Source organism: Misgurnus anguillicaudatus, chromosome 9 (assembly GCF_027580225.2).
Source record: "Misgurnus anguillicaudatus chromosome 9, ASM2758022v2, whole genome shotgun sequence".
Classification (NCBI taxonomy): domain Eukaryota; kingdom Metazoa; phylum Chordata; class Actinopteri; order Cypriniformes; family Cobitidae; genus Misgurnus; species Misgurnus anguillicaudatus.
The window spans coordinates 21358845-21385205 of NC_073345.2; the positions used below are offsets into that span (position 1 = coordinate 21358845).

At 34.6% G+C, this 26361-nt stretch overlaps 4 protein-coding genes across 8 annotated transcripts; 2 read left to right on the top strand and 2 right to left on the bottom strand.

Moving 5' to 3' along the window:
* Positions 1–930, top strand: LOC129423315 (olfactory receptor 6E1-like). The gene has a single exon (XM_073870990.1). The coding sequence runs from the start codon at positions 1–3 to the stop codon at positions 928–930; it is 930 nt and encodes a 309-aa protein (XP_073727091.1).
* Positions 711–24462, bottom strand: b9d2 (B9 domain containing 2). Of its 4 annotated transcripts, XR_012371135.1 has the most exons (4): positions 24296–24456; positions 23859–23953; positions 23064–23581; positions 711–723 (listed from the first exon to the last, which is right to left on the bottom strand). XR_012371135.1 is itself a non-coding variant. In XM_073871294.1 (3 exons), the coding sequence occupies exons 1-3, from the start codon at positions 24433–24435 to the stop codon at positions 23142–23144; spliced, it is 663 nt and encodes a 220-aa protein (XP_073727395.1). In that variant the 5' UTR covers positions 24436–24462; the 3' UTR covers positions 22962–23141. The 4 variants fall into 4 exon arrangements, 3 of the variants coding, with proteins under 3 accessions (XP_073727395.1, XP_073727394.1, XP_073727396.1); XM_073871294.1 differs by lacking the exon at positions 711–723 and having other exon boundaries at positions 22962–23581; positions 24308–24462; XM_073871293.1 differs by lacking the exon at positions 711–723 and having other exon boundaries at positions 22962–23581; positions 24296–24455.
* cbr1l (carbonyl reductase 1-like) lies at positions 11205–13047 on the top strand. The gene is made up of 4 exons (XM_055180820.2): positions 11205–11638; positions 12112–12292; positions 12383–12506; positions 12693–13047. Exons 1-4 carry the CDS (start codon positions 11350–11352, stop codon positions 12930–12932), a joined length of 834 nt encoding a protein of 277 aa, XP_055036795.2. The 5' UTR covers positions 11205–11349; the 3' UTR covers positions 12933–13047.
* tgfb1b (transforming growth factor, beta 1b) lies at positions 15266–22828 on the bottom strand. Of its 2 annotated transcripts, XM_055179954.2 has the most exons (9): positions 22529–22828; positions 21431–21597; positions 20907–21346; positions 20097–20372; positions 16903–16986; positions 16679–16823; positions 16433–16583; positions 16228–16338; positions 15266–16128 (listed from the first exon to the last, which is right to left on the bottom strand). In XM_055179954.2, exons 3-9 carry the CDS (start codon positions 21244–21246, stop codon positions 16081–16083), a joined length of 1155 nt encoding a protein of 384 aa, XP_055035929.1. In that variant the 5' UTR covers positions 21247–21346; positions 21431–21597; positions 22529–22828; the 3' UTR covers positions 15266–16080. The 2 variants fall into 2 exon arrangements, with proteins under 2 accessions (XP_055035929.1, XP_055035930.1); XM_055179955.2 differs by lacking the exon at positions 21431–21597 and having other exon boundaries at positions 20907–21403.
* Positions 24463–26361: the final 1899 nt, after the last annotated feature.

Below are 26361 nucleotides of genomic sequence, written 5' to 3' on the forward strand. Positions count from 1 at the left end.
ATGGATAACAAGTCTTATCCTTTGATGCTGACGCTCATGGTGCCCAAAGAATCAAACTCATTTAAACACATATATTTTACTTGTTTTCTTTTCCTTTATTTGTTCATACTGGCAATTAATTTTCGACTTGTTTCTGTCATAATCATGGTAAAATCTTTTCATGAACCAATGTACATTTTCTTGGCTCATCTGTGTATAAATGGGGTTTATGGAGCTTCAGGATTTTACCCTAAAATGTTGTCTGATTTAATATTGAATTCATATGTGATCTCTTCTTACATGTGTGCTCTGCAAACCTTTGTTATCTACAGCTCTTTACTTTGTGAGTTCACAATACTAACAGTCATGTCATATGATAGATATGTAGCCATATGCAGACCTTTAGATTATCATATAAAATTAACTAAAAGCACCTGTGTGAAATTAATTTTCTGTTCTTGGATTGTGCCGAACTGTTGTGTGATTCTAGCAGTAATTTTAGCAAACTTTAGAACATTTTGTAAATATCACATTGACAAATTGTATTGTGATAACTGGTCAGTTGTAAAACTATCTTGTATATCATCTTTTGTTAATAATGTTTATGGCTACGTAGTTGCTGTTATATTTTTAGGCTGTGCTTTTATTGTTGTACTATCCTATGTTAAACTCATTGCAGCATGTAAATCATCTTTAGAAAATAGAAGAAAATTCTGGCAAACCTGTTTACCACATATAATATCACTGATCAATTTCACCTTTGCTGTTCTTTTTGATATCATGTATAGTAGATACGGTGCTAATGATATTCCAGAGAGTTTACGTCATTTTTTGGCTTTAGAACTGGTTATAGTTCCTCCTGTTGTTAATCCTCTTATCTATGGGTTAAAAATTAAGGCGGTGCGCAAAAGGGTTTTACCCTCATGTACTGCAAAAAAAGTCCATGTTTAAGAATCTCAGAATATCTGTAAAATTAAACTATATATATATACTGAAACAAACATACAAGATGTTGCAATGGTTTGCAAGTGTATGTATGGGGTGTAACACTGTATGTGTTCGTCTGTCATTGCACTTTATGTGGCAATATAATACAATTCAAAAAAAGCAAAGTGAAGCCTTTTCTGTTGCCTTCAATGCAAAAGCAATGACGATAGAGATTCGAACAACAGATTAAAATATAGGGGTGAGTGGGGCACAAACTAACATATGTAATTTGTAACACTATTTTACATAGTCACACAGGGCCGAGTAATCTGTACATTTGGCCGTTTTCTCTTATTGTCTGAAAATGAACCCCTGCAAATTTGTAAAAAGTTTTTGTTGTGTTTTTGTCAAGATATTGGACAAAGAGTGTTTTGGAGGGAGGCATGAAAATAAATTTCTTCAAACCATATTATCTGAATCACTGTTACGTGTTACCTTAAACATAACACCATTTGGAAATATGTGAACCTGTCAGTGAAAACCCAGTTAAGGTCATTTTTGTGATTGACTGTTTTCTACATACAGTAAAATCATTATTTACAATGTAATCTTCATTAGCTGATTAAGATCATGTCATGGAAATTAAAGGTAAATCAATGAGTGAAGTCAAACGTTGATGCTCCAAATCTCATAAGATTATGAGACTTTAGGTGCACTTACAGATCGATTATATCTGGTTATTATGGTAATATATACATACTTTCATTAAATTAATTTTTAAACTGCACTGTGCAGTTTCCAGACAATTACAATTGATTTAAAGGTAATAAAATGGTAATAACTGTAGTAAAATGTACTTACTAAAATGATAAATGTTCAGGATTCAGTTTTTGTGAAGTAATATTTTTGCAACTACACCAGCCTGGTGGTGTTATGAAGGAGTAAAATTTTGGTAATGACATGGTTAATGTTATGGTATAATAACACAGGGATGAAAGAGAATAACCAACACTGTAAAAAAATTCCGTATAAATTTTAATGTTATTGCAGCTGGGTTGCCGGTAATTTACCATAGATTTACATTCATGTTATTTACTGGCAAGAGTTTGTTCAAAGTTAAATAAATTTTAAATATTACAGAATAAAACTATACAATAACAGCCTCATGCAAAGCATTCTGGAAACCAGATATCATCATCAACCTTTTTCAGTTTTTTGCTTCAGATTTTGTTCCCCAGAATGTTTTGCTTGATGCTGTTTTTTTTAGTTTTACTCTATAAAGGCAAAGACTTGTAAATGTTTAATGTTCATTCAACTTTGAACAAAATGTTGCCAGTAAAAATCATAAATTTAAATCTACGGTAAGTTACCGGCAACCCAGCTGCAATTTCTACAGAATTTTTTTACAGTGAAGTTATTGTAGTAGTGAAACAAAAGACTAGATGTTATCAGGGCTGTAAAATACAGTATTGCCAGTTCCTACTTAATTTCTCAGCTGTGTTGATATTAGGGATGCTCCGATCAATCGACCGATGATGATTCTCAATGAATTACCGTGAAATGCTGCTACATCCAAAATCCAGAGGGCGCGCTTCTGCAGAAACTCAATATGTGCTGCAGATGAAGAACCATACACATGCAGCTATGACACGCAGCCCCAGGAAATGGCTTAAGGAGGATATATTTATATTGCTGTTCTTCAAACCTTTTCAGGTATTTTCATGGTAATAAAGAATATAATGATTACGTTTGACAAGTGTTGCTTTTTCAAATGCATTTTTAAACGAGCCAACTAACAGTGATTTTAGATCAATAAGGATTTACTGATCAAAAACCGTAGTACATGAAATAGCTGTGAATAATATTGGCTGTGCGAATCAGAATAGTTTTCAGCCACGTATTATTATTGTATATTGTATATTGTAATACTCAGTGTTGTTTCTTTGTAATTACCTTGAAATAAATTAGGTAGTTTTAAGAAAACTACATAGTATCAGTACTATAAAATGCAGAATCACCTATTACCACTTAATTACCATCTGCTATGTGAAATAGGCTACCATATGCTGAAATTGTTCAGTTCAACAGACAAATACCTGGAATGCAAACTTTTATTAACTTCCTTTGATATTTTCACATATTTTTATGAAATTATCTGTGGCTACATTATTTACAAAATAACTTTGCAAATACATTTCAGCACTTTTTCTTTTTGGTGCCATTAAGTTCAAGTTGAGCTTTATTGTCATTCCGCTACATGTGTGAATGTTGTGTCTTGCAGGACCACGACGCAACATAAATAAATATAAATGTAAACATATAAAACTGGACGTTCAAACAATTTTTAAACCTATACCTAGCTTAGTGAATTAGCAGTAATCTAACTACAGATATACTATTGACTGTACATACACATAAGAAAGACTATACAAGTCCTTTTTTACATTATTAGCAGCATTATTTATTTTATTTTATTTATTTATTTATTTTTAATTAAGTGCAAAACATACAACAGATAGTTAAGTAGTAAACAACAAAAACAAAACAGACAACAAAAACAACAATTGTGACAATGATTTGTTCTGCTCAATGATATAACTGATAATAATACAGATGATAATATTGTTATGAAGCAATGATAATAAGCAAAATAATAATAATAAGACAAAATAATAATAATTATAAATTAAACAGATAATAATACATATTTGGGTAGTAATAATTCAACCCAGTATCACGAAATTGCGTGACTATTTCACGCATGGACCAGCGTGAAAATGTCACGCTTTTCCGCGTTTGAGCGTGAGCATGTCACGCTTTTCTGTTTGTATCATTGTCACGTATTGGTTACTCAACTTTTTTGTCCTAATTTCTTGCCATTGTCGCTTCGGTTTAGGGTTAGATTTACATAAAATGACATCCTTACCTAAACAAACTCTACGCCCCAACGTCAGGTGACAATTGGGTAAAGTTTAGAAAATATAAAAGAATAAGTCTTGTATCTTTTTTTTTATAAACCAATACTTAAAGTGACAAATACTTAAAGTGACATATAACACAAGCACCAAATCTAACCCTAAACCGAAGCGACAATGGTTTGAAAATAGGACAAAAAAGTTGAGTAACCAATACGTGACAGTGACACAAACAGAAAAGCGTGACATGCGCACGCTCAAACGCGGCAAAACGTGACATTTTCACGCTGGTCCATGCGTGAAATAGTCACGCAATTTCGTGATATAGGGTTGAATAATTATAAGAATAATAATAAGAATAATTATTATTATAATATTGTGTATATTATGCAATAATAGTATTTACAATAATAATGGTAATACCAATGATAATTCTAGGGATTGTTATGGTTTTAGGATTGTTGTTTTTTTTACTATACAAGTACTTTACATGATAACAACTGTGCATATTGTGCAAAAGATGTAAATATTTGAGGAGCAAAATAGTGCAAATGATTTATAGTGCATTAACAGGTAAACATTTGTTCAGTTCGTAATACGTCCTTGTGACATGGAGTTTTAATAATAAAGTGTCTGGTGCATATTGAAGGGAGAGAGTGTGTTAATACAGGTGGTTTGTACAGCCTACTCACCTGTGTGTAGCACACTCAGAATTGCACAGAGGTTTGAGTTATTTAACATTTTAAATTAGGCTTTTCACACTGTGCTTAACCCTGGGTTATCTTCCCTCTAAACCCTGCGTTTAACCCTGGGTTAAGGCTCGTTTCACACTTGTAATTTAGAAGCAGGGTTATCCCTGAAATTAACCAAGGGTTAATTGGAGTAAAAATGACATTCCAGTTTACTTTAAACAGCCAAGAGAGATTAACTTTGCTACCTGTTCCATCACTAATGCGAAAGTGTAAGACAAGCAGTCGTTTAAAGTGGCAGCACGCTATTTTAATTCAATCAGTTTGACATCACTTTTTATCCAATCATGACTGTTGACACTGCAAATGAAAATGTTAACCCAGGGTTTAGAAATGCACAGTGTGAAACCTCAGCTTATGAATACCCAGGGTTCTCCTAACCCCTGGTTAAGTATGAACAGTGTGAAACGTGAAACAGATAACACAGGATTCCTTTAGAATAACCCATGGGTTAACAATTTCAGCTAATGCCGCTATATAGCTCCCAAAGCATATGAATCTCAACAATGATAACGTTAAAAATTTTATGTCGCAATGGTGGGTATGTCAGCACAGGACACAACTCACCCATGACACCAAGCATGCATTGAAGCATACATAATTGTATCCCCATTGTGGAGATTCATAATGCTGATTCTTGATGCCTATGTGTGTTTGACTGTGATGCACTGCACACAATGGGGGGCCGCACACCAAAAAAGTTTGAGAACCACTGGTCTACATAACCAAAAACATGGGCCAGTTTAACATATATTTGGTATTATTGTAGGCCTACACATTGCCTAAAACTGAAAACTGTATGTCAAAAACTTGTTTGTTATTTGAAACTGTTTAGCAGGAATTACACTGTCCTGAGAGGAGAGCAACGAGATGGTCAAAATAATCTCTTAGATCCAGAGGTCATTATCTAATTGTTCCCCCTGTGTAATAATGTGTTTGTTATTGGTCCCAGCTGACTGGTCCCAGAACAGGCTACTGTGATGACCATTGAGCCACTATTTTAACTCTTCTTGTTTTAATTTTTTACGATATTTTGTAAGCAGTTTACATTCTATTGATATTTAGGCATTTAACAGATGCTTTGATTCAAAACAATAAAGTGATTTGTCTTAGGAAAGCAGTATAGTTCTATCTTTTTTCAAAAAAGAAAGGCTTATTTTTCATGTGATTAAGGCGTAATTTACAGAAGGTGTCATAAGGGTTGTTTCCTTAAAACACAACAAAAGAATGAAGTGTGAAGGTTTTTGGAAATATAAGCCATTATTGCTTGTTTTAGAGAATTTAGACGTTGAGGTTAAGAGCAGATGTCTTTTATTGTCAATAAGTTTAATAAGGCATCGTTTACAAGGCAAGATCGTTTTGCAAATCTTTGTGATTTATAGATTTTACATCTTAAAGAGAGGCGTACAATCATTTTCTTTGTGTACGTTCGTTCAATAAATCACTCTAAAAATGCTGTTTTTTTTCAACTCAACAAAAAGTGTTGAGTCAAAAAGGGACGAATACAGCCAGTTGAGTTGTAATTTAACCTTTGCTGGGTTGTTTTAACCCAAAAAGCTGGGTGATTTAACCCATTGGGTCAAATATAAACATTTTCTGAGTTAATTTAACCCATCAACCTTTTTGACCCAACGCTGGGTTGAAAATAACCGATCGTAGAATCAAATTTAGGATGGTTTCTATGCAGCATTTTAAAAATGTCTTTGAACAATTTAATTCCTCAAATCAAATTGGAATCAAAAAAAGGAATCAGATTTGTGTCATACCGTTAGATACTATAGGGCCTATTAGACTGTAAATGCTTTTTTTCTATAATAACTATCATGTTACCATTATATTCTCAGTATTACATTAACATTAACAAATTTGCTATTCATTTGTACTTGCTTTTAGAAGCAAGACATTGCTTTGGGGTTTAATGATTAAGATTGTTCTAATACTTAAATCACTTATGATGTGAACAAAAAAAACTGTGAAAAAAAGGCATAAGTACTTAAATTACCATCACACAAGTGTTTTATCAAACATATGTCGCAAGCTCTCTATAGCAGGCAATCCAACAGAGCATCTGGTGACAGCATATGTTACAGCTCATTATGTATAATTTGTGTAATACAGACAAAAATGTTTTTCACCTTGTGCAACTGTTGAAAACAGAGGCCACTTTTTCTCACGATCTACAAAGAACTTCACATCTTTAACTTCAAGTATAACAACAATAGCCTTTTTTGTTATAGTCAGTGAGTTTCTGTGAATAAACTAAAACTAGAAATTTTAGATAGCTAAACATGGTAATTTACATATAAACAAATATGTAAATTAGGATTATTAGGATATTTTTAAGTCTGATGTAATGGTTGGCAACAGCTGTCCTCAAACATCTGTGGTCACCCTTAATTGCTATGCCTTTGAGAAAAAGACAAGTTTATAACTCGATAAACATGTTAATAATGGGGTCATTATTTCCTAAAACACACAAATTCCCAGGGAGGCAATTTATGGTAACCATGAGGAGTCTCAAGTGCAAGGTCAACAAACTGTGCCCAATGGACAGTATCAAGAGGACACACTTAGACCATAATGACCTCCCTGAAGAGACCATAGTTTGTGAAAAAGTTGATGCAATCACAACAAAGTTGTTTTTACCTTTCACAAAAAAAGAATAATAAATAAATAATGTGGTATTTTTACACTGGATGAAGGATGCTTCACAAATATTTCATTAAAAAATATTTTATTTTATAAAGACATATATTTACGTTGTTTCAATGTAATACATTTTGTTTGATTTATGTATGTTTATAATACAAAAAACTTTGTTGCATTATGAAGCAATAAGTAATTTTTCACATACTTGGCCTGTTAACCTGTTATCCCCTGAAATGTGGCTTTTTTAGAAATATGTAGAAGAGAAATTTAGACTTGAATCTTTTCATTCATGTTATGTGAATGTCATGTTATGTTAACGCTGTCAGTTCATAAAAAATGCTTTTGATTTAATTAATTACATATATGATGTGCCAAATGATCAATGAACCCTTTCTCACCATTTGCTGTAAAAAACTAAATTAAAATAAGAAATTATATTTGAATAGACATTTAAATAAATGCACAGACATTTTCAATAAATCCAGAAAATTTACTCACCACCATGTCATCCAAAATGTTGATGTCTTTCTTTGTTCAGTCCAGAAGAAATTATGTTTTTTGAGGAAAACATTGCAGGATTTTTCTTATTTTAATGGACTTTAATGGACACCAACACTTAACACTTAACTCAACACTTAACAATTTTTTCAACGGAGTTTCAAAGGACTATAAACGATCCCAAACGAAGCATAAGGGTCTTATCTAGCAAAACAATTGTCATTTTTGACAAGAAAAATTAAAATATGCACTTTTAAACCACAACTTTTCGTCTAGGTCCGGTCCAGCGCGACCTAACGTAAATGCGTAGTGACGTAGGGAAGTCACGTGTTACATATATAAAACCCACATTTGCGGACCATTGTAAACAATAAACTGAAACACAGACATTAATTAGTATCATTCCACATACAACAACTTTGGAACGGTCCTCTTTCAACACACTTGTAAACACTGGGGCAGAGTTTCGCTTTCGTCCTCTGTGACCTCTTGATGTGATGATGTATTACGTAAGGTCAAGCTGACGCTTTCAGGACCGGACCTAGACAAGAAATTGTGGTTTAGAAGAGCATATTTTTATTTTTATTGTCAAAAATGACAATTGTTTCGCTAGATAAGACACTTATGCCTCATTTGGGATCGTTTATAGTCCTTTGAAACTCCGTTAAAAAAACTGTTAAGTGTTGAGTTAAGAGTTAAGTGTTGGGGTCCATTAAAGTCTATTAAAATGAGAAAAATCCTGGAATGTTTTCCTCAAAAAACATAATTTCTTCTGGACTGAACAAAGAAAGACATCAACATTTTGGATGACATGGTGGTGAGTAAATTTTCTGGATTTTTCTTTTAAGAAAATGGACTATTCCTTTAAGCATAGGCCTAAGTAACATTGGCATACATATAGCAATTCAGTAATTTTGGCCATTTATAATTTAAATTTTACTGCGAAGGGAAACCCCTTTTTGGGTTTTGTAGTTGTTCTGATAAACTTTACAGAGTTTCATGCTCTTTTACCATCCACCTGGAATCAAAGTCGAACTGTATATATGTCTAAACAGTGGCGGCCAGGACTTCTCTTCTGAGGGGCAGGAATTCAAAATATGTGTTCGGCGTGTCATGTGTTTTGCTCGTCATGTCAAAATATTTGTATCCATAGTAGAAAAACAGATATTATGGCAGTATTGTGATAAATGATGAAGAAGATATTTTGATAAATGATGGTAAGCACAAAGTTGACAGTACCCATTGAATTTCATCATATTTGTTTTTTCTGCTAAGTCAGTTACAATCGTGCACCCTCAAAAAAGAGGCCACTGGCCACCATTGTCTAAATATACTTTATTCAATCAACTTTCTATATGAGATAAAATATTTGACAAAAAAAATGTATGTGGTACCACATTTGTCAGTGAAGAAGATGAAAAACTCATCAGTTGTGCCATCAGTTATGATACCGAAGGCCTTTGACATGCATGGACGGTCTTGAATATTTTCACTTCATCTTTTTCATGTTATACATGTTTGTGTTTTTTGCTAACACCGCTGTTATTTTATCATAGTAATAGACAAAGATTTTTATAAACCTATTTACTTCCTCTGTAACTTGGCAGCTGTAAATGGCATCTGTGGTGGCACAGCTTTACAACTGCCCTTTTGTATTATTTATTTTAATGTCTCCTTCTCATGAATAATCTTTAGCATGTTGTAAAGCTCAAGCATACTTTCTGCACACATACTCGATCGAAATATAATAGGTAAAGTGTACTAACTATTCCCTTGTAAAACTGTCATAGCATATGTTGTGAATATTTTGGGGATATTTTTGGTTTTCTGTGCTTTTCCTCTGCTTGCAATGCCTCTCTACTCATATGGACATATTCTTAATAATGCTTTAGTTTACTGCTACTAAAAAGTTAAAGCACTTAATAAATTGCAGTCTGTGGTGGTGGTGGTGGTGGTGGTGGTGTTTTATTACACAAAGTCGTTTTGACACATTTGCCCTTTGAAACATAAATATTTATGTCATTTTATTTCTTGATATTTCCTCCTTATCTGAATCCAGCCATTTATGGGGTCAGTGTTCAGAATTTGAGAGCCAATATTTCTGATTCATTCTAAAAATAAGTTGAGAATTCAAAGTAGAATCTGCATATACACTGGAAAACTTGAAAAGCTTGGATATTTTATTTTTACATTTTTAATAAATTTTTATTACATTTTTAATAAATTGCTTGGACCGAATTGATTAAAAAGGGCTAAACAAGTGCAGACTTCCAACAGTAGAGTAGGCCTACTGCACCTGTATCTATGCTAGTTTTATTTCAGTCTGACCTTTCAGATAGATCAATCCATAATGTCTTTTATTTTCATGGTATCTTGCTTGTCATGAATGCATTGAATAAACGCTTCTTGCATTATGAAAACATGGATATTATGTACTTTTAATTGGTCAAATAAACTCTGCTTTCACTCACAAATAGTTTTAAAATTTAAATGCAAGCACCATCTGTTGTCCTGAAATGTCACTTGCAATGACATAATACCGCTATAACGTTATTTTAACAGCAGATGGCAGCAAAGATAAACAAAAGATAATTTATAACACTAAACATCCATGGTTTCAACGACAAGGCTTAGTTAAAGCCAGGAGTAGGTTTTAGTTACTAATTTTTAAATTAAGACGTTTAAGCATTTTTTATAAACATGCCTGTTGAAAAATACATTATTGTTGTGTATCAGTGACACATTTTAAGATCTGTCTGTGCAAGTTATTTTCAGATAAGACTGAAAGATTTGGATGTCTTGTCATGTTGTATGTTTGTTCAATGTCTAATTTTTTTTTTTTTTTAATGTTTGGCCTCTGGCCTTTAACCAGAAAAAAAATCAGACGATTCACCACTAGGGGGAGTTGATCACAAATGACCAGTGTCTAATATGGTTAGGTGAACTCGGGTCAGTTATATTATGCAAATTCATAAAACATGCATCCTTCTGACTAATAACACTACCATTTTGTCTACTTTTTGTTTATAGAGATATTTATGACAAAAATGTGCATAATTAAAAAGGGAGTTAGTTTTAATGATTTGTTTGCCATAAATAAAACTAAAAACACATAACTTTAATTATGTCTTTATTAAATTAAATAATTTATTTTTCTTCAAAACATATTTTAGAACAATCTTCCTATTTTATTTGTAAAAAGTGTAGAATTTTGGACAGTTGCTTTTACACTATTTTGACCAGCAGGTGTCGCCAGCGTGTCGCCGTGGGTAAGTGGGATTTGAATGGGAAAAACCTTTGGTAAATGCTAAAGTGGAAACTACAATCTATCCAATTTTTTGATTTTTTTTATTATGTAATACAATATATCACATTGTATTACATAATGCAAAAGTCCTAAAAGTTGGATAGTCTTATTTTTTTCAGTTCCCACATCCTTCGGATTATTTAACGCCAAGGCTTGTTGTATCACGATAGCGTGAAGTAAGCATGACTTTGCACTTTTTGAATCTTATCGGCTGAATAGGAGGAGTGTCCTGTGTAAATGCGGAACAATTTCACAAACTCCACCAAAAACCAAATCACTGTTTCAGTTTTTTCTTATCTGCAGACGCTGACCAAAACCTCCTAAAATGTCCAAGAAAGTAGCTGTAGTTACAGGGGCAAACAAAGGCATCGGTCTGGCCATTGTGAAAGGGCTTTGTAAAGCAGGCTTTACGGGAGATATTCTCCTCACTGCCCGCAATGAGAAACTGGGACAAGAGGCTGTTTCTGCACTGCAGTCTGAAGGGTGCAAACAAGTTATTTTCCATCAACTTGATATCTGTGACCAGGGAAGCAGTTTAAAACTCCGCAAATTTCTGGAGGAGACCTACGGCGGCCTGGATGTTCTTGTCAACAACGCGGGGATGGCTTTCAAGAGTTAGTACATTATGCAAAATTATATTATTCCGTTTTTTCCTAATACAATTATCTAAACATTCTTAAAAACATTTGTGCCGTGATTTCAGAGAAATCTTTCAAAAATGTGTGGTTTAAATAAGCTGTTAGTTTAGTGTATACTGTGGTAAATAAATAATGTAGATTGCACTTTGCTAATGCATATGCTATAGTATTATAAAATGTACTTATGTAAAGCAAAAAAAAACACTGTAGTAGAATTTAAGTATAGTTTACTATTACTTAAGTATACTACAGTATGTTCATGAGGGTACAAATGTGGTGAGAAATTATTTTGATTTTTCCTTTAAATTAAATTATTTTCTTATCTAATTGACAAACCACTTTTTGCTTAAAAAAAATCACATTTCGCTGTCACAAAAGTCACAAAACCTTGTATCATCTTGCTTCTCAAGTAAATATAAAATAAATATTTAAAAGAGTTTTCCTTTAAGATTCAGCAACAGAACCCTTTGGAGAACAGGCTGAGGTGACCATGCGCACAAACTTCTGGGGAACCCTGTGGGTGTGCCATGCTCTCCTGCCAATCCTCCGACCCAATGCCCGGGTGGCCAACGTGTCCAGCTTTGTTAGCAAGAGGTCACTTGATCAGTGCAGCCCTGAACTGCAGGCAAAGTATGACTGAGGCCTTGTTTCTATAATGAGCTATAAAACTAATAGGTATTATGAAGTGTTTATTTTTGTATGTGGTTTACCTTTGGTTAGATTCAGAAATCCAGAGATTTCAGAGGAGGAGTTGTGTCTGTTGATGGGGGAGTTTGTTTGTGCTGCACAGAAAGGAGATCATACAGCCCAGGGCTGGCCAAACACTGCCTATGGTACAACCAAGGTAACGTACATCCCTCTGTTGTCACTGACATACCAAAGCTTTAAAGTCTCCATCAAATCAAAATTGTTTTTGGGGCTTTTAGCAGGAATGTGTGAGCCCTAATGTAAACTTATGTGCTCCCCAACATTGACAAAGTAACTGACAAAATGTAAAAAAAAAACACCATGCTTTTCCTACCTTTTGTAGCTTGGTGTGACTGTGCTCTCAAGGATCCAGGCCCGAGTTCTTACCGAGACAAGGCCAGGAGATGGTATCCTCCTTAATGCCTGTTGTCCGGGATGGGTGAAGACAGACATGGCTGGACCAAACGCTACCAAGACCCCAGAGGAGGGAGCAGAGACTCCTGTCTATTTGGCCATGCTGCCCGCTGGGGCCAAGGAGCCACATGGACAGTTAGTGTGGGACAAAACTGTACAGAAATGGTAACATGAAGAGACAAATTATCAGTCCATTCCATCTGAAAACATCATGATTCCATTTATTGTTGTATGAGTATTTGATTTATAAGAACATTGAATAAAACTCTGTAACCTTTGCCATACTTCATATCTCTTTATCAATAATTGTGCAGTTTATTATATGGAAATATAGGTCTTCAATCAGTATGGACTTGTGTATGCCCCCATTATCTCACTTGAAGCAAATAAAAAGATAGTGGCTTTTGATCTTTAGTCTGTTGCTTTTAAAAAACTGAAGCGAACTAAACAGGATTAACAATCTGCACTGAACTTTATCTAGATGTAAAAGCTTTGCAGATATCTTTTTGCTATGTTATTTTGTGCATGTAAATAAATGTCTTTAATTAGCATAAACTTTAAAAGGTATACACTAAATGGTTTAAGTCGGACTGTTTACATTCATTTTCATCATCTGTTGATCATCTAAATATGACACCTAAATAATTAATAAATTATTTAATAAATCTTATTTTACATTGGACATTAACTATTATGCCCTACAGAACCATACCTACCTCTTAATAATTGAACATTAAAGGGACCTTGACACCAGCCAAATGCATCATATGTCTGTAATAAACTAATTTAGCTTTTAGGCCCAAACTGTCAATCAATTTCTCATGTGGTTTTGTCTTATGTGGTAAAACCATAATTTACAAGTGTGGTACTAATATGTAAGGTATAAGAATCCTATTTATCATTATAAGAGCAGACTGGGCTGTCAAAAAAAAGCAGACTGGGCTGTCTTTGCTTTAAGCTTAGACTTAGTCTGTGTGGTCAGTGCATCCAGTTTTGCCAGCTTTATCCTGGGAATTGCAGAATTGCAAAGTGTAATACCTATAAGACAACACTAGATGGCACCACAGATGCAAATTCTTGCCAATGTAATTGTTATAAAAGTTAGAATTTTATTTTAAAGAATTAAGGAAAGGATTTGTAATAAACAAAAGGATGAATGTATAAGCCTGTATATTCAAAATCCTTATTGATAAAATCTAAAAACAAAAAGTAGCAAATAGCACTTATATTCTTCCTCTTTAATACATTTACTTTTGCTATACCCCGATTATTCCACTAGAGGGCAGCATTTCATCAATATTTCAGTAGTTATTCTCAAACTGTCTAAAGCTCGTTTTACCCGTTTGTTAGCTTTCATTTATGGTGATTGTTTTATAATATTTCTAAACACTGCTAAAACCTCCCTAAACAGGTTGGCTGGTTTTAACTGATGGTTGGTTTCACGCTGAGGTAGCTGGTTTGAGACGGTCCTCTCAGCCAAGCAGTTAGTGATAAGGTGTGTTCGACTTCATGCGGCGCTGCAAGAACCGACAGCCGGATGACGTCAAAGCACCGCGAGAACGGTGGTTTTGTCTCGCTCTCGCGGTACTTTGACGTCATCCGGCTGTCGATTCTTGAGGTGCCGCATGAAGTCGAACTGTTGGATTTCCTTCATGACTGCCTAAAAACAGCTAAAACCCCTGTAAAACTAACCTGCTAAACCAGCAATAGATGTAAGTAGGAATCTTTTCATTTATTTATTTACTTATTAACGCCATTCAAGCACCCATATTTATGTCAAGAACTGGTTAATCTACACACAAGTTGAGGAAGGACAATTTGACATCACCTACATGTTTTTGGAAAGTGGGAGTAAACTCACACTGACACAGGAAGGACATGCAAACTTTACAGAAAGGTCTCCTACCCAGTCGAGACTCAAACAAGGGACCTTTTTGCTGGGATGTAACATTGCTAGCCAAATATATACATACAAATAATTACTAACTATTATATATTTTTCAAGAGCATATGATAATTTCAATTAAACAAGCAGACCGTGTACAAACATTTGCTGTAGGCCAACCAATTTATCAACTTCCTTTATAATGCCAAACAACAGGAGGCAAACGAACTGGCTTGCAGGAAATTGTCTTTCCTGATTACTGGTAGCAAATGTGGAGACTGGAAAAAACAACTAATTGGATTCCACCATAAGCACTGGTTTCAAACAAGTGAATTGAATCACACAGTAAGAGTGACTGCTTACTTAAAATGGAGATAAAATATTTAAATTATATTTAATATTATGGCAATGTCTATGTTTTGTCTTTTATGCTTTTTATGTCTTTATGAGAGGAAATGTATTATTCTTATAGCAAAGATTTATGAGTTTTTAACAGTTTCCCATTCGTAAATCTTACAATGGACCTCTAACGGTACATATTAACAGATTTCTTTAAACAGAACTGACAGAAATAACACTATATATTGTCAGGAAATAAATGCAGGTGGCGACCAGGATGCAGATGTGAGTATTTATTGTAATAAACCAAAATAATCTTACATGAAAGGCACCATAACATTGAGCATTAGCAGTTTAAACACAGACAAGATCAGACAAACCGGAGGAAATGGGGTGACAGATAACAGTGGATGATAACAAAATGGAGACAGGTGAGGGGCCGTGGAGCAGCATTTTGGGAAAAATGCAGTGAATGCATTGGAAACAGATAAAGGCAGACAAACTAGGAGCGTGACAACTACAGTATATACAGTTTGTGCAATTAAAACATGCCCAGCACTTTCTGTTGGGTTGGTTATAAACAAATCTGTAAAAATTCCTTATTGCACTTAAAACTTTACGTTTAAACAATTTAAATTAATAATTTATTTCCATTTTCTTGACTAGTGAGGAGTTGGTATAAATAAATAAAAAATAAATTGAATGGACTTAAGTTATTACAACTTATTTTATAAAAGTTGTTTAAATTTAAACATTTAAGTGCAACAAGGAATTTTTACAGTTCATGCACAATTTTCAGTTGTTTATTTAAATAAACTTATCATAAAAAATCAAAATTTTCATTGTGGTAAGAAAATTCACATTTAATTCTGGGAGTTATCTGTAAAATACAGTTGGCACCTTCATATATTGTACTTAGTGAAATGACGACATGTACATCAAACTGTAGGCATATGTGGAATAATATTTACACCATAATATACAACAGTGAAAAACTTGTTTGTGAACCAAAAATGAAAAAATAACAGGTGAAAGTTTCCCTCGAAAAGCATTAGGCTATCCTTTTCATCAGGACCACATGGAAAATGTGAACTCAGCAACACTTGCAGGTTTTCACGATCATATCTGACAACTGCTCTACCTGAGAAAAATCACAGTTTTAATTATACAATTTTGTGGCACTGGTTACATCAACATGAGATTAATTCCTTGAAAATGAAACAAACAAAACAATACTCACTTTATGCTGCCTCCCTACATAGTAAATAATAGGCAATGGCTCGAGAACCTGAGGCACACAGCAAGGCTGAGCAGAGGCACCAGGATTATGATGTCTGTATAGTCCAATCACCTGTGATAGACACATAAACAAATATCAGAACCATATTTTCAAAACGGCCAAATTTCTGAAATGTTTAGTGGCGTGTGTCAGCCCTGACCGATACCTGCGAGTACTTGTTTTCTGAAGACCAGAAGTAAGAACAAGAGCCACTGCAATAGTTGGCAGTATAACCTGAAGGTTTGTGTATCCACTTCCAGCCTAGGTCATTGCGGAAGTCGATATACAGACTTCTCACACAGCAGCCATCGTTCTTTCTGCATTCAGCATAAAGATGACAAATTTACTACTCGTAATTTACTAGTGTTTATATGCTTGCTTTTAACAAAACGTTGAATCATAAAAGGCTCACTCAGTACAAACTCCATCTGTTTCTGCTTGACGCTTACTGCGAGATTTCGAATAACTCTGGCGGTCAGCAGGAAGTGACATCACTAACATGTGGGGTCTTATAAGTGCGTTTAGAGGTGCTTTATCACCTCTTGTACGAAACAAAGCTGCATATAAAATCATCAGTATTAACTAATATACTGAAAACATCCATTTGAAATATTATTTATAATATTTGCTACCAACCTGCTATTGGGACTTCATTTTTTCCTTCATTTTTTCCACTGTGACAATCACAGTGTGGCTTCAGTTGAAATCCTTGTTTTTTCTCTATTACAAAAAATATAAATTTTAGGATACGTTTTATTATATATGCATTGCGTATTTAGGGAAAACAGGGGCTAGTTGTCACACTTTGACTCCAGTCAAGAAAAAGCTACCTTAAATCCAGTGGCGGCTCGTGACTGCTCTTCCAAGGGGCGCAAATTCAAAATAAGTGTTCGGAGTGTCATGCGTGTTGCTTGCGTTTTCAAAATGTGTGTTTGTTGCGTCATGTGAACCATGTGCATCACGTGTTTTGTTAAAATAAGTGCCTGCTGCACATGCGTCAAAACCGTTTATGATAACAGAGACGCTCACGTTCACAAAATACACAAAAAGACACTCGCTTAACTCTGATTACGCATGAGATTATGCGAGTATCTGGCAAACGCGAGCGTCTCTTTCATCATAAACCCTTTAGACGCGTCTGCAGCAGGCACTTATTTTGACAAGACACGTGATGCACACAGGTTCACTCCACAAGCTGAACACATATTTTGAAATGATGAACCACACATGACAGGCTATACATGTTGTGACGAACTTCGCATTGTGCGCCCTCGAAAAAAGAAGTCACTGGCCGCCACTGCTTAAAAATAAAAAGTTTTAAAAAGCATAATTTATAAATCAACATTACTGGTGTGCATCTTGAGACACAACACTCACACTGATATATTTAAGATATGTCAGAGCAAGTTGTTTTCGATCAAGACAACACTAACATTTAAGTTAGTCTGGGACTAGGCCTAAGCCCTGTCTGGGAAACCGCCCCAAAATGTGTTATTATTGAAACAACACATTTTGTGTGGTTTTGACATATCTTGTGTTGTCCCTTTTATTATTTGAACACAAAATCAAAACAAAATAACACATAATGTGTTAAAATGACACATAATGTGTTAAAATGACACGTGTAAAAATAACACATAGGGCTGGTTTCCTGGACAGGGTTTAGGCCCTCTTCTTCGAGGGCCAGATTTAAAAATTGTAAATATGATGAACGTTAACTCCTATTTTTACTTTATGTGTGTGTGTTTGTGTGGCAGATAGATAAGATAGATAAGATAGATACATCAGATAGATACTGAAATCATAAGTGTCATTTATGGGGACATCTCACTTTTTGAAATGGCTGATTTTGTCCCCACCACTTTTTGAAAGCATTTGGTTAAAATGTTCTGAAAAATCAAGCAATACCTGTGCAACTTACACTGCAAAATTGACTTTCTTACTTAGTATTTTTGTTTTGTTTTCAGTAGAAACATCTAAAAATTCTAAAATTAAGATGAGCAAAACAACCCAAGAAAATAAGTCTAGTTTTTAGACAAAAAAATATACAATTTAAGTGAATTTATGATTAAAACAAGTAAAAATACCTGCCAATGGGGTGAGAAAAAAATCTTAAAATAAGATTTCTTTTTAATTCAAGCAATAATTCTTCACCCCATTGGCAGATAATTTTGTTTGTTTTAACTAGACTTATTTTCTTACGTCATTTCGCTCATTAAGAAAATATATCTTGATTTAGGCATTTTTGATATTTCTACCTAACACAATACAAAAATAATGAGTAAGAAACAGTGTACACTGCAAAAAAATTTCAAGAAAGAAATTTCTTAGTATTTTTGTCTTGTTTTCAGTAAAATTATAAACAAAAATCTTGAATTAAGATAAATGAAGTCTAGTTTTTAGACCAAAAATTTCAAATTTAAGTAATTTTGAGCATAAAACAAGCAAAAATATATGAAAATCAGAATTTTTCTTGAATTTAGTGCTTAAGAAAAATGTTCAAGATCTTTTGCTTACCCCATTGGCAGATTTTTTTTGCTTGTTTAAAGCACAGAATCACTTAAATTTGATATTTTTATTCTAAAAACTAGACTTATTTTCTTGGGTCATTTTGCTCATCAAGAAAAAGCATCTTAATTTAAGATATTTTTAGATATTTCTACTGAAAACAAAAATACTAAGAATTTTTTTTCTTGAAAATAATTTTTTTTGCAGTGTACGACTGGTTTTGTGGTCCAGGGTCACATATGTTGCGTTGTGTGCTTATGGTGTGTTTTCTTTTACATATGTAATGAACTTCATTGTAATCATTTACTTAACGTGCTGCTGTTTTCTACAGTACGGTGCTTTGGCACTGTTCGGTTGAGCTGGTGTTGTAGGGACTGTTATGTGCAGTCGACATTGTTGAGGGTTTTATGCTAAGTATTTGTGTGTTGTTGACTGGCCTGCCCATTTTTGATGCGCCATTATTCAATATTTTTCCCGTTCTGCTGTAATGTTTTTTCATCTGATCTGTTGTCCCCACCACTTTTCAACACAAACTGACGCCCCTGACTGAAATACATCAGCTCCGGTCAGCGTGTTTCTTACCTTACAAAAAACACTACAGGTGTGCTGCTTGAGACAAAACAATGTCATCGATATAGGTTAAAATTTGTCAGGAAAAGGTGTTTTTAAATGAAATCAGCTCAAACATGCATTTTAGTCTGGGACTAGGATAAGCCCCGTCTGGGAAACTGAAAAGTATATATAGATATATATTTATATATATTTATATATATATATATATATATATATATATATATATATATATATATATATATATATAGTTGCACATATATATATGTAAGGTATTTATATTTATATATAAAATTAATTATATACAAATATAAAAATGTATATACACATGTAAATATTTCTTAAATATATACATGCATGTGGGTGTATTTATATATACATAATTATTATACACAGTACACACATTTATATAATGTAAATAAAAACTTTTATTCTGCAAACGATTAGTCGCGATTATACGTCATGCAGCCTTATTTCACAGTGTAATATGCAGCCATTACAGTGTCAACATATTTAATTCTTATAAAAATAAACAAAATGTCAACATGAATCCTAATTTTGCAATTCACAGTGACCAAGAAAAACAAGCTTCCTTCCATATTTAACTTCTGAAATAAGGCAAAAAAGCTGTAACTGGGACTGTACCCTTTAAAAAGGTCCTAATTTGGGTATTACTACTACTAAGAACTAAAATGTGTGCTTTTTGAAAGAGTACAGCCCCGGTGAAAGGATACTGTAGCAATAATTCTCACCTGACTTTTGCAGCCAGTCTTTCAAGGTCTGAGTCACATCAATGGACACCCATTTTTGATCCTGTGTTTTGGTAATGAAGAGCGAATCCAGGTAGCGGGTATTTTCCCCGATGACCTTGTATAGCTCCACTCTTTGCTCTACAGAAGGATCTGTAGCAATTCTTTTTCTGGGCACAAGCAGACGGAGCTCTGCCTGATGAATGATGCCTTTTGATCCCAATGTCTGATTTATCTCTGTGATGTTGAACCATAAGTAATTGCTTGGGTTGCTTTCCACTGGTTATGAGACAGACAAGAAAATATTTCAAATTAAGTAATGGAGTGTTATAAAAGAGCTGTCCTGTATTTAAATCCCAATGAAATGCCGTGTGCGAACAATACAACGTTAATGCCCAGAATTATTCAATTCACCTTATATAACTTTATCGAAAAGAACCAAATCCTTTGCTTAAATGAATGTTACATGCTACTTCATGTTTATGCAATTATATAAAACAATGCTGCAATTTACTTGAAATTATCAGTGGTACATTTTAGTAAACCAATGCCATGACATCACCACATAAGCCAAACAATTGAAAATGAGTCCAAATATGGTTATGGGCTGCAAAAACTAAGTGACATTCAGAGGAATGCTAAAGTTTTTAGGCACTCTCAATCCCGTATCTGAGTCACTCGTTAGCATTCTCGAAGTAGGCTTCCTTCCTGTTTGCGGTCAGATAACTTGAACACACCCTCAAGTCTCAGAGGACATCATCAGGCACAACAAGGACAGAAAGAACCCTTTACATTAACAGAAAGGCTACTCACTTATTTCAATTTGGAACTTGTGAACTTCTTTAGCATAGTATTCCTCCTCCGTTATTTCTTCTGTACGTGAAACAGGTTCTTTTGCCTTCTCTTCACTTAACTCCACAGTGCTGTTGTAGACGGACAAGAGTTCTGCAGGAACGTCTTGGGAAGCTTCTTCTTCATCCACTTCTGGTGCCTTGGGCAGTCGGAGCTTGCTGAGGATCTGACCACGAATGGCTTCGATGCGCTTTCTCTTTATCAATTCCAAATCTAGAGGACTGCAAGTCGACAAGGCTGCACAATAGTGCACAAATCCTAACAGGCATTGCAGTGCCAGTAATAATCTCTCAGCTCTCATGGTCAGTCTTTGAACGTGCCGATGAACGCTTAAAGAAGGTAGACTGGTGAGCTGTAAGTAATGTAGCACATGGAGGTCTAATGCTCCATAAACCAAGGGCCTGAATCAAAACCAATACATTATTGAAAATCTGGAAGGCACCAAAATCTCAACATAGCTGAAAAACAACAAAAAAAAAACTCACCAGTCAGGTCAGAGGTCCGTCACATTATAATGGTACACAATGGAAGTTACAGCACTTCAGTTTAAGTATTTCACGTTTCCCATCCAAATCTTTTCAGAGGTTCACAACTAATATAAGGGATTTGTGCGTTCGCCCTTTGTTCTGTAAACCCCTAGTTTGCGTTTAAACTAAGGAACGACAAAAGAGGAAAAGGAAGTAGCACAGTTTTAGCAAATGATACAGCACTTCCTCTGTAGTTTCCCCTGCAGGTTTAACCCACACAGAGTAGACACGTTTATGGTCTTGGTTAAGCAAAATGTATTTATAAAACATCCAATAATAAATAACGCTCCAGTAAGAAGAATAGATAACCTCAATAAAGCTTACTTCTCAAAGTAGTTGGGTATATTTGCAAGGATCAGCTAAACTGCACAAGACCCAAGCATGCTGGTACTACTAACATGCTGTTATTGACAATTTATCTGTAAGTTTAGCGTCTACTGCTCATTAGGATAGAATGCGCATGTTATTCCCATCGGAAGTATCCTACATTCAAACTTAAGTACTCCCAGTAGAAAGCAGATGTTTTCCCAGCAAATTTATTTTAACTGTGCCAACTGGTCAGCATGAAACTTTAAATAAGATCTTTATCTTCCCTATCTCTCTCTGACACTGTCTATACCAGTGGTTCTCAAACTTTTTGGCATGCGATACCAACCCCCTTTGTGTAGAGTGCATCCCTTTACATCCCCCAAAGATGTGATGTATACCATAAAACAATCTCAAACTTAGAATTTGATTTGCATATTTAAATATTATATATTAAATATTAAATTATACAATTTAGTTGTGTTGGATGGTAGCAATATCTAAAGTATAATTACACATCAATTTATCATAAATTCTTTATTTATAAAATGTCATAAAACATAAAATCTTCGCCCCACAGTTTGAGTCTATAGCACTGGTCTATACATAGAAACATATTTTTCCTTTCTCAGCCTTTAAGTTGAACTTCAAAAACCAGATTGGAAACAAAACAACACTAAAATACGCAATCTGAAACCATTAGTGAAACAAGTTAATGTCAAGGTATTTTTAAACGTGAAAGACCTTTACCTCTTTAGAGAACAGACTCCTAATCCTGCAAATGCCTTGAGGTCCCGTTTACAGCATTTACAAAAAGCTCAATTGCACGGTTTATATATTTTAAATCTACTACACTCATCCTGTTATGTACTCTTACTCAACACAGCCTGCCGATGGTCTGTGTGAGTCTGTACTTAGGCAAAAACTCCACACAGGAAGTGACAATTTTTAGTCACTGGGGTTGATTCTCATTATCTCTAAAAGACAGATCATATGGCAAACATTTTACAGAACTATGTAAAGAGATGTGAAAAGAGTACTGATAAAACTGGTTTTATAAACTGTGTACGTAAATATAATCAATGGCTGTATACTGACCGGTCCTTTAAACTTTAAAGTCTGTTTTTTGTTTATTTGGTGCTCTTTAGTAAAAACGAACAAATTGCATGATTCAGGATAAAACTTATTTTGAAAACAATCAAATTTAATTGTATCAAAATAAATTTTTATAAAAAATGACATGAAAAACTTTTCCTAACATTCCACTCAGTTCATATAATATCACCGATATATGATAATACATATTTACATTTTGCTAAACACAAACTTCTACCTCAGAAAAGTCATAATCTGTACTCCATCCTCAGGTCTCCACACCATATCTGTCAAAGTGCCTCAGGATAACGCATAGCTCTAGTTCGACTGTGCCCATGGCAACCGTGTGGAGTCTGTATCTGTCTGCTCCGCTGTAAATGAGATCCGGAGAGCGTAGCTGTGGGCCTCCGCCAACAAACATCTGAGCAAGTTGATCCTGCCAGGAACCAAGCGGACGCCATGTGGCACACTGCAGACGATGCTGGCCTGGGCTTGATGGTACGTGGCAATATCCATAACCGTAGAGCTGGCATCGCCCAAAAGAGTCCTGATGCCACACTTGTAGATGTAGCTTTGGCCATCCCTGTAAGCCTTTAGTAGTATAGTGCAAATCAATAGGGTGGCTCCAATATGCCATGTCCCCAGTTTGAGGCATATCCACTTGGGTTTGGCCTTCTTTCAGACCAGACAGATGTTTCCATGCTCCACCTGATAGTCACAAAGTAAATCGTTTTTTAATTGTTCAGTATAAAAGAAATAATTTGCAAGTTTTTATCATTTAAAGATGGAGAAAACACAATATAGACTAAAATCAACACATTTTCCATTTATTTTTGTGTTGTCCCAGTTTGTGTGATTTTGAATGATGTAATATTCACACTTGAAACTTGTCATGGGTTTGATCCCCGGGAAAACATTATACTTTACTGTGATTAAGTGGATTAAAGCATCTGCCAAATGCATACATGTACATTAAAATGGATACCTGTGTGTACACCCCACTTGCAAAAGAGGCTGTTCTGTGGGAAACCAGTGGCCCCAATGATCTGGCCAATTATATGCAATTCTGCCATAAGAGACCTGAAACAACACACAATCACACATTTTCTTATCATATCACGTGAACTTTTATAAGTGGCATATTGCACTATTTATACAAACATACACACAAAATAATAATAATAATAATAACAAAAATCATATTAAGAAAACAGGTTTTGCTAGTTTTAGCTACAGATATCGAACCCTATCTGCTAACGTTACTGCCGTAAATAGCGCTACCGCTAATTATCTTGCAGCGTTTGTTGTAATTACTTTCTGTTAAGTTAACACACTGAACAACAAAGCAGAAGAGTTACAGCAAGAAGAGTATCGCAGTTTATCAATTCCCTCAAAGCCGGTATGTTTCAATGCAAATAATACCGTAATACATACCCAAGTGCAACCGTCTGTCCACTGTTTACACACCTCTCTGTCGTTAAGGCTTCATTTCCTTGGAAACACCGTTTCCTCGTGTTCATTATTTCCAGAGATTTCCGGTTTACAAAGCCTCTTACCGCCATCTAGCGTCGGGTGATTCACACAGCAGGATAAGAAAAGGAGGTACATGCTTCAGATTGTTTTTATGTTCTCATAGATCCAATTTAATAATGCACTCGTCTCTCCGAATCTCTATTTAATTTAGTTTTAGTTTAAGGTAATTTATTGTCATGCATTTGTTTAGTTAAAATACTGGACATTATACATAAAACAAGTTATGATAAATATACAATAACAACAAACAAACAAACAATTAGGTTTTATAATAATAATGTATTATGTATACAATAATAGACTTTTAGCGAGACATTATGTATGTACAATGATTATTAATGACTGTGTTTGCTGCACCTTTGGTAATGATCCATCTGTGATTTGAGCTTCTGATGGTGTAGAGATTATTTTCCACAGTGACTTACAAATGAAAAAGCATTTAACATTTTGTCTAAGGAGCCAGAAATAATTGTAGTCTACAAAGCTATGGCCAGTTGAAGCTATGGCCAGCTATTTTTTTATTCCAGTTTACTTTAATGTATTCAATGGTCCAAAAATATTTTTCCCTTGTTTGAAAGAGCACCTTTTTCATTACTAAAACTGACATTATTTTGTGTATTTGGTATAATACAATGTGTTCTCGTGGTTTATGGTAAAAAAAACACATTATTTTATACCATACATTTTTGTAGCTCCAGATTTTACTCTCTTCCTGAAACGCACGATTTGAAAAGCTCTGTGTCCCTGTTTGGCCAGCCAGTAATGTGACGCTCCTTACCATGTTTGAAAGATTCGCTCATTGCAATGCTAACAGGAGTTAATTTACAGGCTGAGTCCGGAGCAGGAGGAATCAGGGGCATCATTGCCCATTCAAACTGAGTCAAATGGATTCTGCATGCAACCTAAAAATCAAAGAAGCATCCATTAATCTGTTACTTTCTATTAATCTGTTTAATATGCACAATATTATTAATTCTGAGCTGCATCCTTGTCACCTTTCAGAGATTTTTGCCGTTTAGTGTTTTGATCAAGTTACATTACAATTCTGGCGGCAGGCACTGCAGTCAGCGCAGGCACAGTGCGCACACGAGCTCGCTGTTGCTGCTGCATTTGGATATCTGAGGAATTAAAACGTGTAAGAAACGCTCACAACATTTCCAAACCCCAGTACGGTCATGTGCAGGTAACCTCCTCTGTGTAGAAAATGTATGGTTTAAAATGTGACCGTCTCGACGTTATATTAGTAGAGACTTCTAGATTCATCTTCTTGGTACAACGGCAAAGTTCGCCAGAGTTTACGGGGGCGTGGAATCACACATGCTCACATATGAGGTCAAATTTTATGGAAAAATCCGTTCCTCTAATAATTCTATCTAAACATATTTTTTTAAATCATTATTGAACATTAAAATCAATAACGTGGCTATAGCTTATGTCATTTTCGTTGTTTATATACTTTTTGGATTTAAAATTACATTCATTTCATAGGATAAAGCAGATGTTGGGCAAAATGCATTAATGACACAATTTAAGAAGTCAATAAACAAAACATGCCGTTTCAGATATAAATAAATATGATGCCAATATGTCATTATTTCGATTGAATAGTATTTAATATAAAAGTTAGTCAACACTTTTATTTTGGAGGTTTTTGCATGAAGGCGCTCAGATTGTTAGAAATGTAAGTGCCATGGAAAAGACTGAAAGCTCTATCATATATTTCTTTTGATGTCTCTGTATGCACAAATTTCTTTGAGCTATGCACACTGTGCCCCCTTAAAAAAAAAATTGGTGCATGATGCCCCTAGGAGGAATTATGATAATGCCGGTCTTTACAACATCACCAATCCCAGGAAGTAAACTGTTGCCTACAATTTGTGTGTTTGTTGTAGTCCAAGAAAAGAGATTTACGTTGAGAACGATAACTCGTGTCATCGTTTACTTTGGGGTTTTCA